This window comes from Elephantulus edwardii, unplaced genomic scaffold (genome assembly GCF_000299155.1).
Source record: "Elephantulus edwardii isolate Elephantulus edwardi_28Jun2011 unplaced genomic scaffold, EleEdw1.0 scaffold00250, whole genome shotgun sequence".
Taxonomy (NCBI): domain Eukaryota; kingdom Metazoa; phylum Chordata; class Mammalia; order Macroscelidea; family Macroscelididae; genus Elephantulus; species Elephantulus edwardii.
This window is the reverse complement of record NW_006400000.1, coordinates 3,586,730-3,608,126: the sequence shown is the minus strand read 5'-3', so window position 1 is coordinate 3,608,126 and position 21,397 is coordinate 3,586,730. Positions and strand designations below refer to the sequence as shown.

Below are 21,397 nucleotides of genomic sequence, written 5' to 3'. Positions count from 1 at the left end.
AGAATGAAGGCAGCATAGTGGAGTGGACTTGGGGGGAGGGATTGTATAACAATGAAAGAATTTTTCTCTTCGTTTTCAAAAAGAAGAGCAAACTGGGGGGGCGGGCAGGGAGAAAAGTGCAACAATGAATGAATGAATGGAAACCCAAAGTCTCTGTAAACTTTCATTAAAATTAATAAAAATTTTAAAAAAGAGAGAATGAATGTTGTTCCTCTTTAAACCTCTTCTTCCCAAGTTGTTCCAGTTGTGGGCCACAGAGTAGGACCAACCCACAGCTGACCCTCCAGTGGGTTTTCAGAGGAACTTTATTGCACAGGAGGAGACTGTCCATCCGTCTGCAGAGCAGCTGGTGGATTTCAATCGCATGCTGTTGGAACTCTAACACAACACTTGGCCACCAGAACTCCTCCTTCAATGGAGGAACTTGTTACGCTATACACCACTGAGTTGGAACTGCCTCACAGCTGACCCTCCAGTGGGTTTTCAGAGGAACTTAACTGCACGGGAGGAGACTTCCCATCCTTCTCCCATGGAGCAGCTGGTGGATTCAAACTGCCTACTTTGGGGACTGCTCAGCTTCTTACCACTAGGCCACCAAAGTTCCTCCTTGTCCAGAGGAATGAAACACAGTATTATTGAACAAGGGTGGTTAGCTTGTTTTAAAATAAAAAAACCAAAAACCACTACTGTAGGGTCCATTCCGACTCAGCGAGACCTTGCAGGTCAGCCACTCGGGGTTTCCAAAGATGTGAATCTTCACAGGGGCAGATGTCTTTATCTTCCTCATGGAGGGCGCCTAGTGGGCTCCAACCACCAACCTGCAGGACAACAGCTGGGCACTTTAACAACTGTGCCACCAGGGCATCTTTTGGAAACACTGGAGACCTGCCTTTGCCTCGAGGTCGCCGGTTCTGAGCCAAATCTAAGGGAATCATGCCAAAGTTGCTGATAGCTGGTGAATAATTGTACAGAACGGGCAGCTGGCCTCGGGCTGGCCCCCAGGAGGCCAATATCTAGGCCATTTTCTTGGCAGTTTGAGTAAAACAGCGAAGCCCAGGACCGCCAAGGAGGGAGGGAACTGAAGCTACAAGGCACATCTCTCCAATGCCACCGAAGAGATGGGTGTGCGAGGCTGCCTACTCAGAGAAATCGCTTCTGATCAGTTACCAAAATCCATTTCCATCCTGTTTGGGATATTGCTATTCCTATATATCTTCCCCGTTGTCTGACAGCATCATATTTTCTGGATGATTCAACAGCGAGAACAGCAGCTGGGGACCAGAGCAGCCTATTCTTAAACTGAAGAGAAGAAACATTACTTTGCCACACACACGTCACCATCTCTCGTAGAGAGCTGGGGTCCTTCCACGTGAGTCTTGTTGGATTGGGGAGGGTGGGGGGAGGTCTGTGCAGGCTGCAGCTGCCCCACCACAGCTTGGAAAGAAACTGAACTCTGAAGACAGGGTAATTCATGAGCAGGACTGAAATATGCAATTTACTTTTGCTGATGGCAAATGTCCCACTGGAATCTCTTATCCAAAAGGGGAACATATGCAACCAACTCTAGTGCCACCCTGTTAAACACAAGTTTTATAGCAAAAAATAAAATAAATTGTAAGAGCTAGGTCCAAGGTAGCACGGCTAGATCAACGCTGGTGGTGTAGCAGATTAAGTGTTGGGTTACCAACCTCACAGTTAGTAGTTCAAGCCCACCAGTTGTGAAGGAGAAAGATGTGGGACCCTCTGCTCAGATCTGCAGCCTTGAAAATGCTACAAGGCAATTCTATTCTGTCTATAGGGTCACTAAGAGCTGTGTTTGGCTTTTGGTTTACCCTCCAAATAGAACCATGAGAGACAAAGACAGGACCAACTTTTAATCTTATTGTTATGTGCTGTCAAGTCTCCTGTGACCTTAAATACAATCGCTCTGAATCCTGTCTTGTCCCGAGCCAGTTTCACTGACTCCAATACACCTACTCCCATTACCTTACTCTATCAATCCATCTCATTTGGGATCTTCCTCTCCTGCACTGTCCCTCCATCCTTCCCAGCATAATGTCCTTCTCCAAGGATCAGTCTCTCCTGGCCACATGCCCAAAGTATGTGAGATGGAGCTTCGATATCCTAGCCTCCAAGGAGAGACTTGGTTTTACCCTCTCCCAGACAAATTTATTTGTTTTCTTGGCAGTCTATGGTATGTTCAAGACTCTTCTCCAGCACCACAGCTCAAAGGCATCAATTATTTTTCTATCATCCTTAGTCATTATCCAGCTCTCTGATGCATAGCAAGTAATTACAAAGACCACAAACTGGATCAGGCACACCTTAGTCTCTAGACTGACATCGTTGCTTCTCAGTACTCTGGAGAGGTCCCTGACAGCAGATTTACCAAACACAATTTGTCTTTTGATTTCCTGACTGCTGGTGCCAAAAATTCAGTAACCTTGTGGCCTCATGAGTAAGGAGTTGTGCTTGTTAACCCAAAGGCAGGCAGTTCAAATTTGCCAGCTTCTCCATGGAAGAAAGATGAGCAATCTCCTCCTGTGTGATTTACAGCCCTTGAAAATCCCCTGGTGGGTCCACTAAGAATTGGTTCCAACTCGAGAGCCCTTAACAATAATAAGAACAACAAAATATATGTCAAAGAATGTTCAGGCACATTGGTGGTTGTTGTGTGTCTTCACATTGCCTGTGACTCATAGAGGCCCTAAGTACTCTAGCTCTGGGCCTTGCTCTATCCTGAGCCAATCTCAGAGTCTCTGACATTTCTCCAGTCACTGTGTCAGTCAATCCATCTCATCTGGGGTCTTCCTCACCTGCACTGTCCCTCCACCCTTCCAAGCATGATGTCCTTCTCCAAGAACTGGTCCCTCCTCGCCATGTGCCCAAAGTATGTGAGGCACACTGGTGCAGGCATGAAAATAGTTTATGTAAAGTGATTCCTTCTGTCTTTCGGAATGCGTCAAAATTCCAAGGATTTAAAACATAAAACCGAACCCTAAATAACAAAGCCATTGTTCACCCTTTCCAAAAGCTAATATTCCGATATTAATGGCCCAAGACAGAAACGCACCGGTGGGGAAACATTGGTAATGATTAATTGCTTTTCCAATTCCTTTTTATTTTCTTAGACGGGCCTGGCACTCTTAAGGATGGGAGACTCGGAATCTCGCTTTCATTTGCATTCTTCAGCAGAGTCACATATGGTGGAGGCTCGGAGAAGCAGCTCAGCTCTGGCTGGCTATGGCTGGCCTGGTTAGAGTCCAGGTGGATGAGCACCTCCGCCGGCTCCCACCTGTGGAGAACTCCAGCTTACACTTGTCCCCTTGGAAGTTAGAGCCAAGTCAGGTGTATGGAGTCTATGCTAATCGTGTTAGGAAGAAGCCAAACACACGTTAATGCAAATACTCAGGCTGTAACTGCTCCCAGTGCTCAGTACTTACATGTCTTCTCCCTCTCGCCGCCTTGCCGTACCGTGGCGGCGTACCCAGACACTAGTTCTCGAACCTCAGCACACCTTTCGTAATATAATTCGATTTGTTCAGCAAGTTGCTTCTCAAGGAGGGGGTTAAAAATCTACGAGAGGGAAAGAAAATCGAATGAATAATTGTCACCAAGCCCCCTTCGGTATCTACAGGGATGCATTCAGATGATTTCACACCCCGTTTGTACCATCAGAGGCTTGTTTGCACACAGGGTGTGAGCATGAAATCAAGGATGTGGTGACTCTGACTGCTGCCCTTTCTAGCTTTCTTCTGGGGAATCCTGTCTGCACACCACCACCAGCACTGCTGCAGCCCTGGAGCTCGTCACAAGCACTACTCCAACCATCATCACCCCACGGACCACCACCCTCTCCACCACCACCACTGCTGCCCTGCATCTCACCACCAGCACTATTTCCCTGCATCATCACCCACATACCACCACCACCACCACCTCTATAACACCACCACCACCTCCATAACACCACCACTACCACCACCACCACTTCCATAACACCACCACCACCACCACTGCTGCCCGGCATCTCACCACCAGCACTATTTCCCTGCATCATCACCCAAATACTACCACCACCACCATCACCTCTACCATCACCACCTCCATACCACCACCACCACCACCACCTCCATAACACCACCACCACCTCCATAACACCACCACCACTGCTGCCCTGCATCTCACCACCAGCACTATTTCCCTGCATCATCACCCACATACCACCACCACCACCATTACCTCTACCATCACCACCTCCACCACACCACCACCACCACCTCCATAACACCACCACCACCACCACCTCCATAACACCTCCACCACCACCACTGCTGCCCTGCATCTCACCACCAGCACTACTGCTACCATCATCACCCCACATACCACCACCACCACCACCTTCACCACCACCCTGCATATGACCACCACCACCACCAGCAGCACTGCTGGCCTGCATCTCACCACCAACATTAATTACTCCCACCATCATCACCCTGCATCCTACCACCAGCACCCTGCATACCACCTCCCTCACCACCACCCTGCAGAAAACAACCTTTACTGTCCTGAAGATCACAAACAGCGGTACCACCATCATGACCACCAGCACCTCCCCCACCAGCAACTCCTCCACCAGCACTTCTCCCACCATTAACACCCCAAATAACACCACCACCTGCATACACCAAAACTACCACTATCTTTTTAAAAAAAATATGGAATGCTTCACGAATTTGCATGTCATCCTTGCACAGGGGCCATGCTAACCTTCTCTGTATCGTTCCAATTTCAGTATATGTGCTACCGAAGCGAGCACAACTACCATTATCTTACATATCAACACCGACACCACCATCCTAACCGTCACTGTCCAGCACGTCACCACAGCATCACCTCCATCACTTCCATCGCCACTATCACTCCCACTGCCTCCATCACCACCAGCCTGCACCATTACCACCATTTCTACTGTTGCCTTGTGGACCACAGCCAGCCCACACTATTACCACCATTTCCACCACTCTCTCTACCACTGCCCACACAGCACCATCACTATCACCCACAACACCGCCATTACCACCACTCCAATCACCCTCATCTTCACCACTCCGCCACCCTCACCTCCACCACCCCGCCACCCTCACCTCCACCACCCCGCCACCCTCACCTCCACCACTACCATCCCCATCACCACTCCAGTCTATTCTGCCTCATATTGACCCCGTGTATTTGAGAGTACAACAGGGCTCCACAGTTTTCAATGGTTGTGTTCTTACAGAAGTCTGGCACCAAGACTTCCTTCTGAAAAGCCCCTGGATGGATTCAAACTTCCAACCTTTCAGTTACTAGCTGAGTACTTAACTGTCTGTACCGCCCAAGGCTCCAATCTTGTCTGCAGAGCTTCTGAAGTGTCAGGATTTCCTGAGCGCCAGGCCTCCGTCTCTTCTGTTCCCAGCACTACACTCACCCTAGAAAGTCAGATTCTCTTCCTCTCAATTCCTACTTTGTGACATTAAATCTACCTGGTGTCCTGCTCCCTCAGCAGTCCCCTCCCAAGTCCCTGTGCACAGAGGACTCTTCCAGACCAGGATCCAAGGCTATGCTATGAAGGCAGGTCTCCCTGACAGCCTACCACACGCTGGAGTAACTGTAGACATTCTCAGGAAACATGCCCGGGAAAATGCAGCCTGTTCTCAAACACTGTTCAAGTGCAGTGAAAGCATGGATGGTAGTCTCTGGGGATTTAAGAGCAGAAAGGGAGCTCCTCAAGAACTGGGGCCCACAGTGGTCATCAAGATATAGACAGTGGCCCTTCAGAGGATCATGGCATTGTTTCAGTGGACTGTAACCAGCAGGATGGTCTATGAGTGTGTGTGCATCTGTACACACATAGATACACATACACCCCATCCACCGCTTTCAAGTGAGTTCTTACTCACAGCAGCCTCACAGGACAGGGCAGAACTGGCCCCTGGGGCTTCCCAAGGCCAGAAAGCAAGTCTTTATGAAAGTAGACTGCCTCATCTTTCTCCCACAGTGCAGTATCTCCTGGATTTAAACTGCTAACCTTTCTGTTTGAAGTTCAGTGCTTAACCTACCACTTCAGTGTGGCTCTTTCTATACAGGCATGTGCGCACATGCACACACACACACACACACACGAAGAGGAGTGGAACACAAAAACATCAGAATGTACTAGACAGAGCAAAGCTATGCATTCTTGGTGAAAATCCTGCTTCTGCTTTGTGTTACATATAGTAGAAAGGTCTGTGTCTTACTTCTCTACGAGAAAGTTCTGGTAGTGGAGTTACATTGTCACCCCAACAGCCACGCCTCTCTGCCAGTTCGAATCCACAGCAGGAGAAAAATAGACAATCTCCTTCTGGGTGATTTACAGCCTTCAAAACCAAATGGCGAGTCTGTTCCTACTCAATAGCAATGAGTTAGTTATTTATGTTACTTAGTTATCTATGGATAGTCACTTGTATGAGAAGATATACATCTCTTCTTGTGGACCCCCTTTTAAAAAAACCTGATTGCATTTTCAGCAAACAGCAGAGGTTCGGGCACATAATAAGTGCTTAGTAAGTGATACAATGAAGAAGTGAACGTTGTTTTTCATTTTACACAGAGGCCTCTCCATAAAGGCTCTGAGAGCTCACTCGGGGATCAGGGGCCGTGTTTTCCCCAATTATGACTTATGCACTGTAGCTCTTCCTCTTCCCAGAGCAAACCCACAGGGTCAGAGGAAACAGGAGTATCAGGTGGTGGTCCTGACCTCATTTCCAATCACCACCTGAGTTCTCCATGCTGGGGAAATTCTCACTCCCCACCAGCCCAGCTGAAGGTTGTGTGGGGACAGGCAGAAGATTCCATCCAAGGGTGGGAGTTTGGCTTTTAGGGTCACCCTGGATCAAGACGGTTCTGGACATTGAGTCCTCCCTAGTCACCACACCCCTGAGGAGCCCACCCCGGGATGAGCTGAAAAACTCGTGCTGCTAACAGAGAACAGCAAAGCAAACGCAGGTTTTAATTTGCCGGAGCTTTGCCTCTTCTGATACTTTAAATAAAAGCATATAAAAGAAGCTTTACCAAATAACTACGATTCCCTCTTTTCATTAGCTTAATCACTGGATAGGCAACAGCCTGATAAAAATCTACTCTATAATTAAGCTAGTAGTTATTAAAACAGAGGAAGTAAATGGGTTCCATTTTATGAGTACTAAATGAACCTGACACTAACACAAATCTATTATCGCGTTTGCTGGGAAGATGCCTCAGTATTAATTCTGTTTGATGACAGCCCACGCGCGCTCTGGCTGGAGTGCGTTCTCCTGTTGACTCGGGGTTCTGCGACCTGGACTGCCATGCCCAACACCCTCAGGTGCCCCAAAGCTTCTCTTTAGTCCCCGGGACTCACCTGGGCAGGGTCCAGAGTGCGGAGGCGATAGTACTTCAGAGGCCCAAAGAACCCCTCAATGCCGGCCACGTACCTGCTCCCTCCAACAATAAAGTACCCAGCAGTGTCGTTGTAATGGAAGTCCTCCCGGAAGCTGGAGAAGAACCCCAAGAGTTAGTGACCTGCCCTAGAGGTCCACTGGCCTTTCACCTCCGCGTCTAGCAGCTGAGGCCACAGGGTGGCCAGGCCCACTTGGCTTAGAAACCCAGCTGTGCACTATCAGCTGTGTGGCCTTGAACCAGTTACTTCTCTGAGACTGAACTTTCTCATTTGCAAAACAGCTTGGAGGGAACCCCCCCCCCAAAAAAAACCCCTTTGCAGTTGAATTGTCTCTAACTCCAGGAAAACCCGAGGTGTGTCAGGAGAACTGTGCTCCGTGAGGGCTTCAATGGCTCGATTTTCTTTCCTTAAACCTCGAATCTTTCAGCTAGCGGCCGCGCCTGAATTCTGTTGCTGAAATGTCAATCCTTACTACTCCATTGCCAAGTGGATCAAGTGAAATGCTAGCAGGTGAGACATGAAGAGGAGGCCTGGGTGGTGCAGATGGGGGACATGCTTAGCTACTTATCAAAAGGTTGGAGGTTCATGTCCACTCAGAAGAGCCTTGAAAGAAAGACCTGGTGATCTGCTGCCCAGGGGTCACAACCTTGCAAACTCCCAGGAGACAGTTCTCCCCTGACACCAAGAGGTCACCATGAGACAGAATCTATATGAGAGAAACTGCTTTCAAGGCATGTGAAAGACAGAAACCCCTCAATTATGTGTTGGCTATTGTTATTGTCGTAAGGATGACAGAAGAATTGGCACCTTTGAGCTGTGGTGTTGGAGAAGAGCACTGAACATCCCATGGATGAACAAGTGAACAAACACGTATGTCATGGAGAGGGTGCAGCTGGACCTATCTTTGGAGCCAAAAATGATAAGACTTCACCTCACATACTTGGGCATGTGGCTAGGAAAGGGACATAATGCTTGGAAAAGTAGAGGGGCGACAAAGGAGAGAAGGAAGACCCTCAACCAGGTGGACTGACATAGTGACTGTCACAATGGGCTCAAGTGTGTCAGGAAGTGTGAGGACAGCACAGGATAGAACAGGGTTCAGATCCATTGTTCATAGATTGGGTCGCTATGGGTGGTCTTGACCCAGTGGTACCTAACAACAATGCTATTGTTCATATTACTGTAGTCATCAAGGTTACTTGCAAGAAAATGAACTGTATACATTTACCTATTGTTTTGATTTTTTAAAAAACATTATGCATTGGGAAGTTTGAAAATTAAAAGAGAAGTCGATAGTCATGTGAGAATAAGGCTTCTGTGAATAGGGAAGGAGGGTCAAGACAGGCAAAGAGGGAGGAGCCAGGGCTAACGAGAGTGCAGGGTGCAGAGAGGGCAGATGGGAGCTCAGGAAAGAAAATAAAGCTCCAGGCAGATGGCCAGAGTCCGGAGAGGGAGGGAGGGATGGGCCAGGAGGCGGCCAGCAACCAAGCCAACTACCAGCCTTTGGATCCGAGAATCCTGGCAATGGAGTAGCACTGGAGGAGGGGCGAAGGGTTTCTGTCAGCAGAAAACCTGGCCCCTTGAAGATCCACCCAGCTAAAAAGGAAGCATGAAGAGTGAAGCTACCAGCTGACAGCAAGAACAAACACACACAAGTAAAAAACAATATCCATCAAGATGACATCAACTTATCAACCTGGTGCAGGACAGTTCAGATCTGTTGTTCATAAAGTTGTGATGAGTCCTATGTGACTCAACCACACGTTACGGCCACAACCACCACCACCTAGGGTTTTCAGTGGCCATGAAATGTCCATGCCTTTCATGTAAAATGTTACTGGGTCGATTAGAAGCTACAGCCTTTTGGTGAGCCACCAAACAAATGGACGCCACCAGGGATCAAGAAAGGAGCTTAGCATGGACTTGAGGGGAGGGTTTGCATAACAATGAAAGACTTTTTACTTGTACTTTTCAAAGAGAAAAGCTATTTGAGGGGGAGGGGTGGGCAGGGAGAAAAGTGTAAAAATGAATGAATGGAAATCCAAAGTCAACTTTCATTAAAATAATTTTTTTTAAAAAATGCAACAAGAATGGGAGAAAGACTTCATTTCTTTATCACTATCCTTTTCAGGATCTCAGGCACGGAAAGGACTTCAGAGGATGAAGTTATCGCTCTTTATCTTCAGTTCTTAACTCTAAGAGTTGTGAATTGTGTCTATTTTCTGAGACCTTCAAAAGATGTCTGAACACCCTCCTTCACAATCCATGGCAATAACTCTGTATGATAGTAAATGGCCTTCACTGGCATCACTGGCAACACTTCTGCAGGAGAAGCTTTCTTTACTGACCCCAACATAACCATGTTTACGCCACATCCCCACAACCATACTGCAGACAGTACTGACGGGCGCTCACAGCACACTGGAAGCCTGCTGACTGGAAGCTGCTCTGGAATCTTGTCTTCCTCTTGTCAGCTGTCACTGAATCTGCTCGGATCCATGGCAACTTTATCTGTAACAGAACGAAACACTGCCCACGCTGGGCATCCTCCTATCACGTCAGTCTATTCCATGGAGGCATTCTCTCCTTTTTCACTGACTCTACTTTGTTGTTGGGTGTTGTCTACCTTCCAGCAGGTTTTTCAGAGGTTAATCACACAGGAAGAGATTGCCCATCTTTCTCCCGCAAAGGAGCTGGTGGATTTGAACCCTGTACCTTTGGAATTATATCACAGCTTCTTACTACTAGGCTAAATGGAACTCCCTTTGTTGTTTGTCATTATGTGCCATGGAGTTGCCTGTGACCCACAGCGACCCTACGTACAGGAGCTCTGAAGCCTACCCTGTCCTGGGCCAGTCTCATTGACTCTGACACACCTACACCCCTTGCCCCAGTTACTATATCAATCTTTCTCATCATCCGCGGTCTTCCTCTCCTGTACTGTCCCTCTACCCTTCCAAGAATGATATGCTTCTCCAAGGACTGGTCTCTCCTGGCTATATGCCCAAAATAGAAGAGACGGAGCTTCCAAACTCTAGCCTCCAAGGAGAAACTTGGTTTCACCGTCTCCAAAACAGAACTATTTGTTTTCTTTGCAGTCCGTGCTATGTTCAAGACCGTCCTCCAGCACTCTTTCTCACTCCTGATTTCCTGTTCCTCCGGTTGCTCTGCCCCGATGATGTGCCCAAAGTAAACAAACTGAGCACTTTTAATTTATAAAACAAACAAGAAAAGGCCCCAAACTCATTGCCAATGACTGCGAATGACTCAGAGCTGATCTTTTAAGTGGGTTTTCCATGTCTAAACTGCAAGAGCTGCCCTTGGAGCCACCAGTGGATTTGAACCACCATAACAGCACAAATGCCCTCAGGACCAAGCTACCAGAGTTCCATTCTGAAAAGGCAGGTAATCACATGATTCAGGCCACTGTCTTATCCATTACTTGTTATGCTGTTGAGAGCTGACAAAAGAAGAATTGATGTCTTTGAGCTGTGATGTTGGAGAAGGGTACTTAATATTCCATGAACTGTCAAAGAACAAAGAGATACGTTTGGAGAAGGTGCAGCCCAAGTGCTTCTTGGAGGCAAGGATGACATGCTTTGAGCATGTTGCTAAGAGAGGCTAATCCTTGGAGAAGGACGTCATGCTTGAAAAGGTGAAGGGTCACCAAAAGAGAGGAAGACCCTCCATGAGATGGACTGACCCAGTGACTGCAGCAAGGGGCACAAGTGTGTCGGAGATGATAAGGATGGCAATGCATAGGACACGGTCAGCTTTGCTGTGACTTATCCTCAACTTGAAGGCACATGACAAGTGACTTTTCAAAATACGGCATTAAAAATCTTCCTTGTAATAAACATTAAGTTCTGGGAGAATCTCCACCCTTCATTTTTACAGCCTCCTCTCAGTTCTGAATCATTCTGTGACTGCCTGTGACTCACTCATGTCAGCCTCTAGATTTTAGAGGACAAAGGGACATCACAAATGAAAGATGGAAAGGTCACATGAGAGCCAAATGGTTGCCAAAGGAAATGTCCACAGGCTAGGAACGGAGGTTGGGAAAGAAAGAAGTCATCATTTTACCCTTCTTGTCCAGAAATGTTGTTACGTGTTGTCGAGTCCGGTGCAACTCATAGTGCCCCTATGAACAAAAGATCTGAACCCTGTTCTATAACTATCGTCATATCTCTAATGTTCATAGTTTCCAAAGGCCTGTTGTTTAGGAAGTGGATGCCAATCCTGCTCCCAAGCCTGTCTTAATCTGGGAGTTCTACCAAACCCTGTCCACCATGGGTAACCATGATGGCATTTGACACACCAGTGGCACCACATTCACTATCACAGCAACCCCAAGTTATCTCAGTACAGCAAACTGATAGACCAGTGCTGCATGACTTAGAAGAATGTTCTTGCTAAGCACAATTAATACCATGCTTGAGGGCTGCAGTCAACTTTTTTTTTTTAAAATCAATTTTTTTTTTTCAGTGAACATCTACAGAGATTTTGGAATTCCATTCATTCATTGTTGCACTTTTCTCCCCACCACCCCCACTCCCTGTTCCCTCCTCTTCTTAAAAAGCAAAAGAAAAACTCCTTCTTTGGTACTCAATCCCCCCCTGAACACCCCCTTCCACCCCCACCCCAAATATAAACCACTCTGCAACCCTCATTCCGTACTCAACTTTTAAACACAAAGGTCCACCCACCAGGTCCTGACTGATTTAAACAAGAGGCTTCCAGCCCACAGCTGATTGTTAGCAAATCCAAGAGATCAAACCGCTCACACACAATTATGAATGAAATAAAAGGACCAAACAGTTTACATGTGACTTCCAACTAAATCAAAAGAACCTACCCTCCAGAATCCAACTGCTTCACACAAGAGCCTCCAAAGGTTGTTAGGTGTTGTAAAGACTACTACAATTCCTATTCTTACGATTCATAAGAGCAGCTTTGCCCTAACCTGCCCCATCGTCATGATCTCAACCAGGCTCAAGGCCACTGATTGCTGTAATCAGTGTATCAATTCCTCTTCCTCTCTTTCACTAACTTTCCACTTTTCCCAGCAAGATGTCTTTTTTCCAAGGACTAGCCCTTCTTGGGAACTCTGGTGGCTTCATAGCAAAGAGTTGTGCTGCCAACCCAAAAGCACACAGTTCATATCTACCAGCTGCTCTGCACGTGAAAGATAACCAATCTCCTCCTGTGTGATGAGAGTCAGCTCCAAGCTGCTTCCAACTCGATGATACATAATAACAACAGCCTCAACAGGCTCAAAGTATGTGAGAGAGTCTCACCCATCCTTTCTTCTAAGCAGCACTCTCATGGCATTTCCTCCAGTATAGAGTGTTTATTCATTTAGCAGTCCATGGGTACTCAATACACTTCACCAACACCGCAGTTCAGAGGCATCAACCCTAAATTCCTGAGGTGCACACCACAGAACAGGGCACCAAAGAGATTTTCGAAGGAGCCACTGGCATCTTTTTTTACTTTTTCCTATTCATGAGCTCTTCAGAGAAGATTCCACGGCCACTGACTAAATGATACCCTCATCTCTGTTGATTCCCGTCTGACTAGGCTAAATCCACCAGGGCACACACTAAGACTCCTGCTCTGTGCGTAGGTCTTGGTCTCTCTGCTATAATACAGCTATTTAGTAACCTCCTGACTTTCTCTGCAGGCGAGGTCATAATACTCTTTCGATAGGACTCTAATCCTTTAATCTAGCCATGAAAATAAGAATTGTTCCAGGTGTTCTGAGCCTAAAAGAAACCGGCTGGATGTAAATGTGAATAGGAAATGTGAAAATAAAAAAGAGAGTGCACGTTCTTCTGCTTTCCTGTCTCTCCTCTTTTTTACTTCTCTTTTAATACGTGGGTTTCAAAAGAACCTTGTATTTCTGAAAATTAGTACACTCTGAGTAGATCAAGTCTGTCTGAAGAAACAGACATATCCTCTGGTGCAATGAAATTACCAAAGGCGGGAACAGCGCATTTCCCCAGCCAGTACTGACAGTCCTGGCAGCCTTCAACATGGATTGAAGCTCAACGTCAAGAAAACGAAGATTCTCACCACTGGGCCGAATGGCAGCATCATGATGGATGATGAAGAGATTGAGATTGTTGACAGCTTCAGTTTGCTTGGCTCTACAATCAACATTCTTGGTACCAGCAGCCAGGAAATTAAAAGGCAAATTGCATTGGGAAAGTCTGCTGCCAGAGACCACTCCCAAGTACTGAAGAACAACGATGTCAGTCTGAAGAGTAAGCTGCACCTAATACAGGTCATGGTCTTTGCAATTTCTTGCTATGCATCAGAGAGCTGGACAATAACTAGGGATGATAGAAAGAGAGTTGATGCCTTTGAGCTGTGGTGTTGAAGAAGAGTACTGAATATACCATGGAATGCTAGGAGAATAAACAAATTTGTCCTGGAGAAGGTGAAGCCAGGCTGCTCCTTGGATGCAAGGATTCTGAAGCTCCATCTGACATATTTTGGACATGCTGCAAGGCAGGCTCAGAGCCTTTGGAGACAGACATCATGCTTAGGAGGGTAGAGGGACAGCACAGGAGAGGAATACCCTCGATGAGACGGATTGATTCAGTCAACTGGGGTAATGGGGATAGGCATGCTGGAGTCAGTAAGATTTGCAAGGGATAGAGCAGGGTTTAGGGCTGTTGTACATAGGGTCACTATGTGTCGCAAGTGATTCGATGGCACATAACAACCACAACGATATATATACACAAAGCTGATAATTTTTGTTTCTGTTCTTTAGACTTCTTAAACATTTCTATCTCTGTGTGTGTCTCTCTATATATGTATAGATACATATAAATACACATGTACATGTACATATACATATACACACATCCACTTTCTAAATAACACACCTCTGGAAACTCTATGAACTTTGATAAATATAAATGGTTGTAGAGGGGCTTCAGGCCATTTGTTCATAGGGTCACTATGAGTTGTGCTCTACTTGAAGGCAATCAACAACAACACACACACACATATATATATTCATTTGTTGTTGTTGTTGTTATTGTTATGTGCCATCAAGTTGCCTGCTACTCATAGCGACCCTACATACAGTAGCTCTGAAGCCTGCCTCATCCTGAACCAGTCTCACTGACTCTGACACACCTACTACCCCCAATGCCCTAGTTATTGTATCAGTTCATCTCTTCTGGTGTCTTTATCTCTTGTGCTGTGCTTCCACCCTTTCAAAGCATGATGCCCAAAGTATGTGAGACAGAGCTTCAAAATCCTAGCCTCCAAGGAGAAATTTGGCTTCACCTGCCTCAAAACAGACCTATTTGTTTTGTTGGCAGTCCATGGTATATCCAAGATGCTTCTCTAGCACAACTCAAAGGCATCGACTCTTCTTCTATCATCTTTAGTCATTCTCCAGCTCTCTGATCCATGCCAAGTATAAATATATATGTGTGTATGTGTGTATGTGTGTGTATACACACACACACAGACACACAGTCGGGTGGGGTTTGTGTTTTGTTGTTTGTTTTTTTTTAGTTGTAAGGAGGTATTCTGAGTCTCTAGAGGAAGCTGTCCCATGGTTCTGGCATTCGAAAACCCAACATGATCCATGGATATATAAGGAAATTTCTTTAAACTATGAAATACAGGGTGAGAGACCCAATTCTCCATTTCTGCAACTCTTGGGGAGAATGGTTATATAAAGATGAAAAGTTACACCAATAGCAATAGTGGCATAGATTTCAAATTTAGATTATAAACATAAATATGAAGACTGTCTGCTTTTATGTTTTATTCTGGGCTGAAGTTACCAACCATTCCCAATAAGCAACATTAATACTTTGATTTATTTTTCAGAATCCTTTGCTGAAGATAATTTCCAGAGAAAATGAATTATAAAGTGCCATGAAAAGGAAGAATTTACAATGAGAGCCGGAGAACTTGTGTTTCTGGCTTAGAGAGGAAAAAAAAAGAAAAAAGAAAAGGTGAGGGGTAGGGGGTGGAGGAAGTTCATGGATCGTTAAAAAAAAGTACAAAGACTAGCTACAGGGCAGAGAGGAGACCATGCTCGGAGAAGCTGAATAAGGAGGTGTGGGAATAGCATTAGGGCTGAGCACCAAAGCGTGAAGATCCCTAAGCCATTATCCAGCAAAATTCTGAATAAAGAAAAAAAAGTATACCACTTACCTAATGGTTTGATTATGATAGCTTTTCAAATCCTGCCCGATGCTGGTGGTTACTACTATCTGCGTGGGGAGAGAGAGATACACAAGGATCAGTTATGCCCCAACGCCCACATCATAAATGCAGTTCTTGCTATAAATTACTCAGAAAATATGCTAGCTAGCTTTTCGCCCCATTGGTTTGTGCAAAATAAAATGAACCGTTTACTCGCCCTGTGTCGTAGTTTAAAACTCGAGAAATTTAACTTACTCTACTGACTTGAGGTGGTCAAAAGACCTACAAAATAGTTTCCCCCAGTGAGTTTCAACTCTTCTCAAACTCCAAGACTAAATTTCCTAGGATGTACTGACCAGGTGACTGTTGCAATGGGCTCTTGTGTGTCAGGAAGGGTGAGGATGGCGCAGGACAGGACTGGTTTCAGATCTTTTGTTCTTAGGGTCACTATGAGTTGTACTCAACTCGACGGCACTCAATAACAACAACAACAACAACAATTTGATTACAGAAGATAGAGTAGTGCATGATGTACTATAAGAATTTTGTCCTAAAATAATCTATAAACTTTAAACCATAAATTACTCTAAAATTTTCTTTAAGTCAATCAATGTTGTTGTTGTTAGGTGCCTTTGAATCAAGTACTATTCAAAGAGACCCTATGAACAGCCACCCTTAGACCCTGTCCTACCCTGCGTCATCCACATCATCTCTGACATAAAAGAGCTCATTGATGAAGTCACCATGTCAATCTATCTCACTGGAAGTCTTCCTCTCCTTCGCTGACCCATCTTTCCAAGCATGATGTCCCTTTCCAAGGAACAGTCTTATGTAGCTACATGTCCTAAGTATAAAAGACGGAACATCATAATCTTTGCCTCCATGGAGCACCCTGGCTGCACTTTTTCGAAGGCATTTATTTCTGTTTGTTCTTTTGGTCATCCATGAGACAGTCAGTACCCTTCTCTAGCACCACAACTCAAAGGCATCAATTCTTCTGTCATTCTTACTCATTGTCCAGCTCTCTGATGCATTGCAAGTGATCAGATGCATCTCAGACTTCAAACTAACATCATGGCTCTACTGTATTCAGAGAAGCCCCTGATAGCGGACTTTGCCAATGCAATACATCTCCTGATTTCCTGACTGCTGGTTCCAAGGATGTTGTTTGTTGATCCAAGGAAGCTGAGATCATTGATAGCTTCAGACCATTCTCCACCTATCATAATGTTAACTGCTTTCTTGATGTTGAGATGTAATCCATACTGAAGACTAGTCCTTGATCTTCTGCAGTTAAGTATTTCAGACCCTCCTCACTTTCAGTCAGTAAGGCTGTGTCATCTACAGAACATAAGTTGGTTATGAGTTTTCCTCCAATCCCGATGCCACACTCCTCATCCTAGAGTCTACGTTCTTCTTCATATGGAATTTCTATGTGTAGCTTTTTAAGGATACATCAAACTGCCTTTCAGAGTGGTTGTACAATTTTACAATCCCAAAAACAGTGTATGAGAGTTCTCACCTCTCCACATCTCTCCAACATTTATTTCTTGCTGTCCTGTTAAACTCTGCCACTGCTACTGGGGTGAGATGGTATCTCATTTTTTGGTTTTGATTTGCATCCCTCTTATTGCCAGTGATTTTGAGCATTTCTTCATGTGTCTATTGGCCACCTAAATGTCTTCTTTTTTTAAAACTCTTTCCATACCTTTTGCTCATTTTGGAACTGGATTATCAATCTTTTTCTTGTGGAGGCCCTGTAGTATTCTGTAAATTTTTGTTATGAGACCCTTATCTGAAATGTTATTGCCAATGTTTTTTCCTAGTCAGTAGGTTTTCTTTTTATCTCACTGAAAAAAGTTTTGATGCACACAGGGACTTAAGTCTTTAGAAGGTCCCCTTTATCAATGTTATCGTCTTCTGTTTGTATAGAGTACTGTACTGCTTTAAAACTATATATATGGGATCAAATTGACAGCAACAACTTTAAAGATTAGACAGAAACCTTGGGAGGCAGAGAGCTGATGTTAATAAAGAGGAAAAATCTCAAGAAAGCAAGTTGTAGGAAAGGTATTCCGTTATCTCAACCAGAGCTAAGGCTGACATTTTCTGTCCTAGTTTTCAGATTACTGAACAATCTCTGAGTTCACCCTTTGGAAGAAAGATAGAGAAAAAGGTGTCCCTCCAGATTGACACCTTCAAACCCTGTGACAAGGATCTTCCACCAAGGCACTTGCATTCAGCCAGCTGCCTTATCAAGGTGTTTAAGCCCAAAGGAGCTCTCAGGAAGCTAAATATTGACCAAGAGAAGGTTAGGAAGCAGACTCTATAGGATAAAGACAAGTTCCAGGTTGCCTGTGAAAATATGGTCTTCCCAGAGTGTTCACTGGTGCCAGAGCCCATTGTAGGGCCCCCCACACCTCTCATCCCTCTGGCTCTGACTTCCCCTCAGTCTCACAAACTTCTGTCACCTTCTTAACCACCACTCACTCTGGGCAGCTTTGGGGGTAGTCGAGGTGAAAGTCTCAATCCTGGAGCTTTTCCATCACAGAGACACAGCAGCGGTCGCAAGGACACCGGTTCCCCCACTACTGTCAGGTGCTCCCCAACTGGTACTGATCTGCTAAGACTTACCCACCAGGACCCTCCTAAGATCTGTGGGGCTGCTGATGGAATCTGCCTTTTCAATATTCTTAAAGCCAAGCCCATCTGTCACCACCTGACTTTAGATGTGGCTCAAGAGGTCTCTAGGCAAGAGAAAGGTGTCTAAGAACTCAGACTATGGATTTTATCAACACATTTTCTTTGGAAAAACTCAGTGCCATTGACCTGATGGGGAAACTGGCTGAACAGTTGGTCCTCCCAACCAATTAGATCCATCGCCTCTTTCACTAGGGCTGTGAGGGGAGTCTCATTCTCATCAATGACCATAATAAGGTCCAGAATTTTAAGGATGAACCATACTTTGTGGCTGGGGTGAAGAAAGTGCAGAATCCAGATGGCTACCTCTCGATTTTGACCTAAGTCTAGAAGAACATTTCTGCAAAACACTGATGCCTGACCTTCTAGGGTCAAGTTCACCAGTAGCTTTGTGAATATCCTTTACAGACGGACCAGTACCTCATGGGTTCATTTCTCTTCCTCCTCAGTAGCTATAGCTGTTGTAATCTTGAGCACAGCTTCTAGTGCCCAGACAACTGAGCTGGTCACATTTGTTGTTACTGTTGTTGTTATGTGCCATCTAGTCGCTTGCAATTCATAGCACCCTATGTACAATAGCCCTGAAACCTGCTCTATCCTGTGCCAATCTTATTATCTCTAACACACTTATCCTCATTACCCCTGTCACTGAATCAATCCAGCTCATTAAGGGTCTTCCTCTCCTGTGCTGTCCCTCCACCCTTCCAAGCATGGTGTCCCTTTCCATGGACCGGTACCTCCTTGCATCATGTCCAAAGTATGTCAGAAAAAGCCTCAGAATCCTCCAAGAAAAAGCCTCCAAGGAGCAGTCCAGCTTCACCTTCTCCAGGACGAACCTGTTTGTTTTCCTGGCAGTTCTTGGCATATTCAATATTCTCTCTAGTACCACAGCTCAAAGGCATCAATTCTCTTTCTATGATCCCTATGCTATTGTCCAGCCTTCTGATGCATAGCAAGCAATTGTGAAAACTCTGGCCTGGATCAGGCGCACCTTAGTCTCCATACTGATGTCACTGATCTTCAGTACTCTGGAGTGGTCTCTAACAGCAGACTTTCCCAATGCAATTAGTCTTTTGATTTCCTGGCTGCTGGTACCAAGAGTGTTGATTAGTCAGCCAAGCAAACTAAAGCCATTAGCAATCTCAATCTCTTCACCATCTATCATGATGCTGCCAGTAGGCACAGTGGTAAGAATCTTTGTTTTCTTAATGTTGACCTTCAATCCATATTGGAGGCTACAGTCCTTGACCTTCTGCAGTGAGCTCTTCAGGTCCGCCTCAGTTTCAGCAAGCAGGGTTGTGCCATCTGCATAAAGCAAGTTGTTGATGAGTCCTCCTCCAATCCTGATGCCACATTTCTCCTCATAGATCCCAGCCTCCCAGATGAGATGTTCTGCATATAGATTGAAAAGGAATGGAAAAAGGACACTGGCGTACACTCTTCCTGATTTTGAACCATGCAGTATTTCTTTGCTCTGTTCTGACAACTCCCTTCTGGACCTTCTGGTCCAAGGATAGGTTTCACATAAGCACAATCAAGTGTTCTGGGATTCCCATTCTTCTCAGGGTCAACCAACATTTGTGAAGCCAATAACCAAAACCAAAGCCAAAACCTTGACAATACAGAACTTTTGTCACAAGCTATACTGGCTACTGGATAGTATGATTTTGATTTATGTTTATTTAAAACTTTATTCAGTCTCCCTTTTCAAGTCAAAGTTCATTCTTAAAAAGGAAAAATTAAAAGACTATTAAATAAAAAAGAAAGGAAGTTGTGAATAATTGTACAACTTTAAGAATGTAATCCATGTCAGTGAATTGTACATGTAGAAAGTGCTTAATGAGTGTAGTTCTAATGTATATATTCTCGATCACAATGACAAAAAATAAGTTAAAAGTACTCAGCCATTACAATATATCAGTTGACTGAAAATAGCTCAAACCAGTCGTTTCTACAAACCAGCTTACTTGAACTCACTTGCCCATTTAACCAAAGAAGGCCTGGTAGTATAGTGGTTAAAATGCTCAGCTACTAACCAGAAAGTCAGAGATTCAAATCTCCCAGCTTCTCTGAGGAGGCAGGAAGTGGTAGTCTGCTTCCACAGAGATTCACAGCCTTGGAAGCCCTACAGGTCAGTCCCACTCATAGGGCCACTATGAATTAGCATCAACCGATTACAGGATGTTTTCCTGTTTTGTTTCCTCCATTAATTCAAAGCAGGAATTATTGTCCCACCACAGAGACGGACCTGGTATGGACAAACAACACACAGCCCTTTGGGGTTTACTTTTGAATCAGGGAGGAGGCATTGTGGAATGAAAAGAAGTTTATTGGAGTTGACATTCACGCTAAAAAACTAAACTCCACTTTTCTCTTTGAATCCCCATTAGTTTCTCTAATCCCTTCTCTAGCTTTATCCCATGCTTCGAGTCATTGCTTCGATTAAAGGACAGCTTCGATCAGACTCTTCCAATGAAAGTCCAAGTCCCCTGGTACTGAGGATTTTCCACTCCCACCAAGAGCTTGCTTTCTTCTGTTAGTTTTCCGAGGAGCCCTGGTTTTGTAATGGTTAAATGCTTGGCTGCTAACGCGAAGCTTGGCAGTTCCAACCCACCAACAGCTCCAAGGGAGACAGACTTGGAAACTTGTTCCTGCACGATTACAGCCAAGAACACCCATGGCGACATTCTACTCTTTTGAGAGGGTTGCTAGGAGTTGGACTCGACTTGCTAGTACTCAGCCACAACAACCTTAGTCTAGAAATTTCTACTCTGCTCCAACTAATTTGTCTGTCCACTTCCGGGGATGGACTGCAAAGCCCCCTCCCTACCTTGTCATCTAACGAAAAGCGCACCGGTAGGAAGCCTCTCTGAAACCCTCTCTGAGCACCCCAGCTTAAAGCGCTGCCTCCCTTCTCAGAATCAACATGAATCATTTGGCAATTACGCTTTCCTCATGACAGTTCTTCACCTGCTTAATGCTATTTCCATAAATTGTCTGTAAGCTCCTGGCGCCCGGCGCCTTGCATACAGCAGGTGCAAAATAAGATCCGAG

General features: G+C 45.3%; 1 protein-coding gene across 1 annotated transcript in view; it reads right to left on the bottom strand.

Moving 5' to 3' along the window:
- The window catches only part of SEL1L3 (sel-1 suppressor of lin-12-like 3 (C. elegans)), a 232,357-nt gene that overhangs the window by 141,946 nt on the left and 69,014 nt on the right, over positions 1–21,397 (bottom strand). The window contains exons 6-8 of the mRNA XM_006899266.1: positions 15,653–15,711; positions 7,424–7,556; positions 3,444–3,576 (exon numbers count right to left, since the gene is read on the bottom strand). Of these exons, the coding sequence (XP_006899328.1) occupies positions 3,444–3,576; positions 7,424–7,556; positions 15,653–15,711 (325 nt within the window). The remainder of the gene's footprint in view (positions 1–3,443; positions 3,577–7,423; positions 7,557–15,652; positions 15,712–21,397) is intronic.